General features: G+C 35.0%; 1 protein-coding gene across 1 annotated transcript; it reads left to right on the top strand.

Moving 5' to 3' along the window:
- Positions 1 to 3,036: 3,036 nt before the first annotated feature.
- LOC137809619 (exocyst complex component EXO84A-like) lies at positions 3,037 to 8,708 on the top strand. Its single transcript, XM_068610726.1, has 6 exons — positions 3,037 to 3,247; positions 4,343 to 5,393; positions 5,665 to 6,144; positions 6,790 to 6,978; positions 7,263 to 7,399; positions 8,138 to 8,708. The coding sequence occupies exons 1-6, from the start codon at positions 3,207 to 3,209 to the stop codon at positions 8,262 to 8,264; spliced, it is 2,025 nt and encodes a 674-aa protein (XP_068466827.1). The 5' UTR covers positions 3,037 to 3,206; the 3' UTR covers positions 8,265 to 8,708.
- Positions 8,709 to 9,009: the final 301 nt, after the last annotated feature.

Raw genomic sequence — 9,009 nt, 5'->3', positions numbered from 1 at the left:
GCCCACAATGGGCGCCAATTGTTCTCGAACGGGGTTGGATCCAAGAGAACGATTATCCTCCTTCTCGATCGGTGGGTTGGTCTGCTCTTTTCCTTCCTTTCGAATTCACTCCTTTTGCACCTCTTACCTCGCTACTCCTCGCCTGTGTGAACTTCAGACTCAGATGGTACCTGCAAAAGACACTCCAACACTCAAGTAAGACTTCGACACTCGGTACACAATGCAATTAGTACTAGGTGATGACGTATACCTGATTCTTGGAATCTGTGTCTATTTATATAATTTATCATGTGCCCTTTGTTATTGAGTTTGATTAAGGATTTAATTTATGATTAAGAATGTACTACTTAATGTTTGATCTTTTATTAGTTTCATCAATCTTTTGCTTGGTGTAATGGTTTCGATCGGTCTTGACCGAGTGTTGGGCTTCGAATTGGTGTACGGACCCGGTTGGTACAAAAAGTTAATAATAAAATGGATAATGTAAGAAATAAAATAAAATTTAGGTATAATTACATTTTTTGTCCCTACATTTAAAGTCAATATTCAATTTACTACGGTGGTTACTAAAAAGTTCAATTTGGTTATAAAGTTTTTTAAAATGTATTTAAGTTGTTCTCTTCCGTTAACTTTAGACTAAAAGCATTAAATATATCTAATTTGGCACAAACAATTGCAAACGTGGACTCTGCGTATATAAAGCCTTTCCACTCCCTCACTCTCTAATTTGCTTTCACTACATATTTCTCTCTCCCCCCTATTTTATCTTCTTATCTGCCCTGTTCAAACTTCCCTTCTAATTCTCCATTCATTTTTGTGTGCCAAAAAAGAACCAAAGAAAATGGGTGCTCTTGATGACTACTTTTCAGTTTCCATCCCTAAAAAGAAACGCAAACAAATGCAGTTTTTCATGAGCTCCTATACCATATGTGTGCATGTGTTTTATTGTGGTAGCAATTTCTGATTTTATTTTCCTTTTTAACCCTTTTGTCTTGCAGACAATTGAAATCATGGTGAAAATGGACTGTGATGGCGGTGAAAGAAGAGTTCGCAATTTTGTTTACTACAACATATCACAAATAAAATTGTAAGAGTTTGGAGGTTGGAGATGTAAAAGAGAGAACGTAGGAAGCAAAAAGGCTTTGATGATGAGGATGGAAAGGGTGAGGTGGGTGAGGTTTCAAAGGTGGAAAAGGGAAACCACACCGATGTTGTGGAGGCTCTTGACAAAGGTGAAGAAGCAGAGCGTGGATGTGAGTTGGGGGAGGGAAACACCTAGGGGAGGTGGTGGGGGTGAAGGGCCAGTGTTGAGGGAGGATGCCTAAGTGTACAACAAATCAGAGTCCACGTTTGTCAAAGTCTTTGCCACATCATAAACATGTAACGCTCTTTTAGTCCAAAGTTAATATAAAGGACCAACTTAAATACATTTTTAAAAACATTAGAATCAAATTGAATTTTTTTAATAACCACGATAATAAATTAAATATTAGCCTTAAATAAATGTAGGAAAAAAAAAAGGTAATTATACCTAAAATTTAAAAGGGTTTAATTCAAAAAGGAAGGAGAGAGAAAAAAAAGTGGAAAAAGAAATAATTAATTAGAGGAAAATAGTATTTAGTGAGGGAGGGGATTAAGGAAAGAATTGTTTTTATATAACATGTGACTTAAATTAATCTAACCGTGATCCATATGCGATAGTGCTTCACTTTATAGAATCCATGCAATATTTGACTTATAAATTTATGCTTTCTTTTACTTTTATTTTAAATTATAGAAATAATATGTAGTTACATATATTAAAAGGTTTGTGAAAGCAATCGTCCCCATGCCATTGACATGAATTTGTACGTGTTTTAAATAATGATTATAAGTTGTTCCAAAAAAGTTTAATCTTATTTTATTTTATTCTCATATTTTATGTTGGAATGGATGCAGTGCATGTTTGCGGAGGCTCTCTTCTCTCGCATGCATCGTTCGTTACATCACATGTATCAATCTGATTACATTTTCTGCACTTTGATTTCTTAATCCTCCATTGTCAATTCGATTCAACCTTCTGCTTCGGAATTGATTGCATGCAACGTAGATAAACACAATGGATCAGTCACCATTCATCACTCCGAGAGGATCTTTGTCATCCAGCATTGGAGACGCTTCAGAGCTTGAGGGAAATCTCACACTCAGTGATAAGCTCAAGGTTTTCAAAAGCTCCTCCTTTGATCCCAATAACTATGTTGCCTCCAAATCCCGCAGCATGAACGAAAAGGTTTTCTCTCTCCCTCTCGCATAAATTTCATCTTGGATCACTTTCATTGTCAAATTCGATAATGGGTCTATTTGTTGGTGAGTGATCATGCCTGCAATGAACCAAAAATGATACCTTGGGTAAGTCTATGAAACACATAATATACACCTGTTCCCCTCGTGCATGTCAAAAGTATGCCTATGTCTGTGTGTATATATTTATATATGTATATATATTAATATATGTAGGGAACCACTCTTTTAAATACACCTTTATTATAGATTGAAATTTGTTTGAAACTCTACCATTTTGTAGGTCTTACTCCTTTAACTTTTGTCTTGTAATTTTGTAGTTTCTAATAATTTTCATTTGTAGTATATAGTGGGCTAAAAAGAATATGTTAGAAACTGTATAAAAAGCTGAGTTTTTAGTAGCTTGAAAAGTGTTTTTGCTTACAAGTAGTATTCTTATTTAAGACAATAAAAGATGGAGGTTTCTAGTGTGTACCATGTTAGATTTTTATGCAATCTGAGAGGTAATACCCTTTTTCCCATTAATTAGGACTCCATTTGTTGCAACTTGCAAGTTCTAGCTACTTTTTTAGACTCTTGCCCTTACAATTTTATGATGTAAAAGTGCTAGACATTCATTCTTTTCATAGTAAAAGGTAAAACATTAATCTTATTCCTAGTAAAAGGTAAAGAACAGGTTGGTTCAGTGATCCTCAATTTGAATTAACAAGGTTTCTATGCTTTTAAAAGTGTGATTATAATTATATTTTGTCTGGCATGTATGCCAGGAACGAAAATGGTTCTTGGTTAATGAAGTGGGGATGGTGGAAAAATAAAATTACACTGCTTTTTTATTCATTTAATAGAGGAAACTTTTCTTCCTTTTGCAGGAGATAAAACACTTGTGCGCCTATCTTATTGACCTGAAGAAGGCTTCAGCAGAAGAAATGCGTAAAAGTGTTCTTGCTAACTACTCAGCTTTCATACGGTGATTACACACCCCAAAACTGTTAATTAGTTACATATCTTTGTTGAGGAATATTTTATGCTATATTTTCGAATTCTTATGCATCATATCTGAACTTTGTGAAGGGATTTAAGCATTATAATTCATGAATATTTCATTATGATATGACCTGTTGCAGTGCCTTCCTTGCAGAAGTTCCTTTGTTTACAGATTACGTAGTTTATTAACATGTCAAAGTGGTTGTATGAAATTTTGCAACAAGTATTTGTACCAAAAGTTTCGTCCCCATTTAAGTTTTCGTACAGAGATAGATTTCTTAGGTGTTCTTCTTAACTCTTCCCCTGGTGTAGTGCATGAAAAAAAAAAATGTCTAATGCCAGGAATCAGCTACCAAAAGCAAACTACATGTTTTCAGGCTATTTTTTTAACGCGGAAAGGACACGTTCTAAAATTACTTTTCAGTAATTATCTTGTACTGTGAGAAGAGAAAGTAGATAAGAGGAAGTAAGAAGCTCATTTGACTTTCAATTCTCTTATAAAATACTTTTTTTTTGTTCTGTCACTAGAAAATTAGATGTGGAAGTTATGAGTGAAAAAAAGAGGAAAAGGAAAACGGATTCTGTTGGATTGGTGAGTATAAAATTGTAGCATGATTCTGTGAGGACAAAATATGGGAAGTTTGGCTTTCATTCTTTGGTTAGTTTTGAGAGATAAAATTTGTAATATTTCTGCTGTGTTTTTCTTTTGGTATAAGCTTAGCAACTTAAGCTTTTAGGTGAGGATACAATCCATTCTTATATTACTATAACATAGTTGTCATGGTTGTTTTAGTGCTCAAAATATTATTTTTCATATTTTAACCATTAACATGCTTCCTTTGTAACTACCTTATACTGTGGATACCAATGATTAAACTTTAGACTGCTTAGTAGCATTATCTAACACTTGATTCAAGGATCATTTAAGATACTCAAATTTTTTTTATCAAGGGGCCAAGATGGTTTGTGATTTTAACAAAACTGACAACTATACGGTTGCCTGAAAATTAGGATATCCACTATCTGTAAGAAATGATTATTATTGTGTTGATGACTCTGTCTGCAATATTTTATGCAGTACGTCCAAAGAGATATCTGATCTTGAGGGAGAGTTGCTTTCCATGAGAAATCTTCTATCCACCCAGGCTGCTTTGGTTCATGGTTTAGCCGATGGGTGCGAGCTTACTCCCATGATTAGTGGCAATGAAGATTTAGAATTGGATGACATACTAGATGAAAAAACAGAAATATCCAAGACAGAAAAATGGCTAATAGGATATTTAGAAACCCTTGAGGTCCTATTAGCGGAGAAAAGAGTGGATGAATCTATGGCTGCTTTGGACGAAGGAGAAAATATGGTAAAAGAAATTAGTGAAGGGAGAACTTTTTTAAGTCCAACTTTATTTGAAGCATTGCAAGATGCTATTGCTGAACAGAGACAAAAACTAGCAGATCAACTAGCAGAAACTATCTGCCAGCCATCAACTCGCAGTGTAGAGATTCGATCAACAGCGTTGTCATTGAAAAAACTTGGGGATGGTCCTCGTGCTCATACGTTACTACTAAGTTCTCGACAAGGAACATTACTACGTAGCATGAAAAGTCTTCAATCCAGCAATTATGGGGTTGGGTCATTTACTACTACCATTTCACAGCTTGTTTTTTCCACCATTTCACAAGCAGCATCAGATTCTTTGTCAGTGTTTGCTGAAGAAGAACCCGCATATACCTCTGAGCTAGTAACTTGGGCAGTTGGAGAGGCTGAGAAATTTGCTGCTCTGCTTAAGAAATGTATTCTTGCTTCTACAGCTGCCGCAGGAGGTTTGAGAGTAGCATCTGAATGTGTTCATGTTTGCATGAGTCACTGCTATCTGCTAGAGGCTACTGGGCTAGCCCTTTCCCCTGTCCTAATAAAATATTTTAGGCCGTTTGTTGAGCAAGCACTGAAAACAGATTTGAAAAGAATTGAACAAAGTAGTTCTGCACTGGCTTCTGCAGAGGATTGGGTACTTGCTTATGCACCAACCAGCAGCAGGTCTTCTGGCCAACCTCCATCTTCTCACAGTAACTTAGGTTTGCTCCAACCAAAGCTTTCAAGCAGTGCTCACAAATTCAACTCAATGGTTCTGGTAATTACTCCCTTTTTTTGGTTCTAATCTATTTTCGTTCTTGTAATTGTAACGTCTTTTAACAAGATTTCACAATTGTTTCCATTTTGAATTTTTTTTCTCAGAAAACCATTGCTCAGTATCGTATTTCGAAAGTATCGATATGTTACTAGGAAATTGACTGAGAGAGTATAATATTGGAAAAGATCATCACGAGGCTTCTTTGTTTAACTCCTTCCCTTTATGCCTCATTGCTCAAGATGCTTAATAAGGTTTTCTGTTATCTGAATAGGAACTATTTGAAGATGTAGGGCCTCTTGAAATACTGCAATTGGATGTTCTTGCAGTTGAAGGCCTTATACAAGAGTTCAACTTCTATGTCAACTTGCTAATAAATGCATTGCCAGGATCAGTGGTAACTGAGAACCTAGAAGGGCACAGAATTGTTAAGCTTGCTGAGACTGAAGCACAGCAGATAGCATTGTTGGCGAATGCAATATTACTGGCAGATGAGCTGCTTCCACGTGCTGTTTTCAAGCTTTCACATAGCACCAAAGGTGATGAGTCTCAGAGAAAAGGATCAGAAAAACAGCGTGAACTAAAGAAAAGGCTCCAACGTGAAGTTGATCACCTGCGTGACAGCTTTTGCCGGCAACATGCTCTTGAACTTATCTTCACAGAAGAAGGAGAAGCTCGTCTAAACGCATTAATATATTTGGGAATGGATGGTAACGTAGAGCAGCCTGAATGGTTTCCTTCTCCAATTTTTCAGGTAATATGTGTGTTGGAATATTAAGACTGTTTATCTTTAGCATTAACGGTGTGATTAGACTTCGGGATTGCTTATAGTTTTGGGTAAAGGGTTCTTGTTCAGTAAAAGTTTTCAGTTGCTGGGTAATGATTGCTTTCTTTATGCTTAGTTCAGATTACTTTTTTCCAATGCCCAATCCGTATAACTTTGCTTACATAAGCTCTATCACTTTGTAATTGTTGCAATAGTGAAGTATATAAAGTCAGTTTTGCTATCCCTTAGTGTAAGGTTGTTGATTTCTGTTTTACTTTTGGTTTGTTCTCCTTTTCTTACCATGTGAAAGTTACGTCCAGAGTTGTGAGTGATATGCACAGCATTGGCTGTCTGATAGGCATAGTCTGATATCAAACTTAGACTTTATCATTTGATATATCTTTTTTGATTCAGTCTGATTCAGATTTTCAGTTAAGTTATATACCCTCTTCCACATGCAAGATTTCAACAATGTGTAACACAAACGATGCTTCCTTCGATGCTATGTTGTTAAGCCTTTAAGTCATCATAGTATACTTTTCTCTTTAGTATTCAGATACATGCATGATAGAAACACAGTAGCAGTATCTTTGTTTGTTTACAAGGTTTGTCATTTCGTACATTATTGCTCAGGAGATTTTTGCTAAGCTTACCGAAGTGGCAAGCATTGCAGCAGACGTGTTTGTAGGAAGGGAAAGATTTGCCACTGTTTTATTGATGAGACTTGCAGAAACAGTGGTCCTGTGGCTTTCTGATGACCAAGCCTTCTGGGAAGAGGTTGAGACAGGATCAACACCTTTGGGTCCCATAGGCCTTCAACAGGTACTCACTGAAACATGAGTTTGTAGTCATTTGTTGAGAGTGGCTTCAACTTACTGTAAATTAAAACTTTGTTGGTGCTGCTACAACATCGAAAATTAATTGATAAGTTAATTCTAAAAGCCTGTGAAAACATTGTCTACTGCAAAATCTTAAGAAGTTGGTTTTGAGACCTGTTATTAGAAGGTATTTTGTGAAGAATGTGTTGAAGATATTTATTTAGTGTACAAGAATTAGAATCACTGACCAAAATTAATATCAGACTAATCGTTTGATCATTCATGCAGCTTTATTTGGATATGCAATTTGTGATGATATTTTCATCCCAAGGCCGTTACTTATCTCGTCATCTGCATCAAGCTATTAAAAACATTATTGAAAGGGCTATTAATGCTCTTGCTGCTACAGGTCTAGATCCCAACAGGTACATCTATTTGGCTATTTAGCATAAGGATCACGTTAACCAGTGTCATTAGGACATGGATTGAAGAAGTAAAAGAAAGTTTTTATTGAAAAATAACATGGAAGTGCATTAAAAAATTACCCTGGAGCACATTAATATATCTCTCTTGACCTATTTGAATGAGTTTCTAAGAAAAAACTTCCAAAAACAAAAAAGTATAACAAAAATTAAATTGATTTCTCTATAAACTAAAATTAACTTTAGGTACAAATTAAAAATAAAAATTTAGAGAAATTATATGAAAAGTTATACAAATTAGTTTATACATATACTATTTTTAACTCATGGAGAATTCAGTTTTTCCTAGAAAGTCTTTATAGGAAGTTCGTCCAAATAGACAATAAATATTTTACTCCCCCTAACTCATCTTAAGAACATCTGTTACCATTTCTCTTAACTTAATACTATATTTAATGCTAACTATAATGAAATAGAATAAAGTAGAGTATAATGCCAGGAAGTTACCATTCTCTTATTTGAATATTTTCAAGGTGCAATAGGTAAAATAAAACTGTTTCATTCCATATCTCTCAAATTTGAGGGAAAGAGAAAGAAAAATGGGTCTTTGATGGAAAAAAAAAAACTAGGGAGATAAAAGGAAAATATGTCTGGAGTAGCATCATTTAAGTACATTTATGATGGAATCAACCACTTTTGTTATATACTGTTTTTTACTAATCAATAACCTTTGAATGGCAGTGTCTTGCCTGAGGATGAATGGTTTGTTGAAGTTAGTGAAATTTCTATAAAGATGTTAACCGGCAGAGCTGCCTTTGATAGTGTAGAGGAAGATATTCCTAGCCCCACTTCATTTGTCCAAACATAGTCAATGTCACTAGTACTCTATTCCCATGGAAATGATAATAGTTCATCCACTTCTCAATCATGGTACACTGTAGACAGCAGAAGGAAAGAAAGCATTGAAGTGAAACCGTTTCATGTTTATCATCTATACCTCTACATGATCACATTACTGTGATAAATCAGGCTTTTCAGTGTTCAAGGAGTGTCTCTCACTTCAAACTTGTGTGGATGAATTGCATTACATCTGTGTGCATTCCCATCTACACGTGTCATACATTGCAGGAATGCTAAAGGATGAAGGAGATCAAGATCTAATGTAATTTGGGCCATACCATTTTGTGAACTTTGGTTGATAAAAATCAAGAGAATTTCTAGAACCCAAAAATGCCTTCAGGTTTTGGATTCATTGTAACTATTTGTACATTACTCTTTCCAATATAACCATAGCCAATTGATTAGTTTTAGGAACTTCTGGTAAGTGCTTTTCTCTTTACTTATTTATTTTTTTACCTATCTTGTCGTTAACAAGGGAACACAAACCAAGATTCCTTGGGCGTGTACTTTGACCCTATCCAAACTTCATCTGCTCTTAGACACTATTTCTTTTAATCCTTTTATCTAGAAATTTTGGGAAGTTTTCCTGTTCTTTTTAGAAGACTATAAATTCTTTTAAAAATAATACTCTCAATTATTCAATATTTATGCAATAATCAATCAATTGATTTAACACTTTTTCACAAGGATAGGAGAAAATCACAACCCAAAAT

This window comes from Phaseolus vulgaris, chromosome 2 (assembly GCF_000499845.2).
Source record: "Phaseolus vulgaris cultivar G19833 chromosome 2, P. vulgaris v2.0, whole genome shotgun sequence".
Classification (NCBI taxonomy): domain Eukaryota; kingdom Viridiplantae; phylum Streptophyta; class Magnoliopsida; order Fabales; family Fabaceae; genus Phaseolus; species Phaseolus vulgaris.
This window is presented reverse-complemented; position numbering and strand designations above follow the sequence as displayed.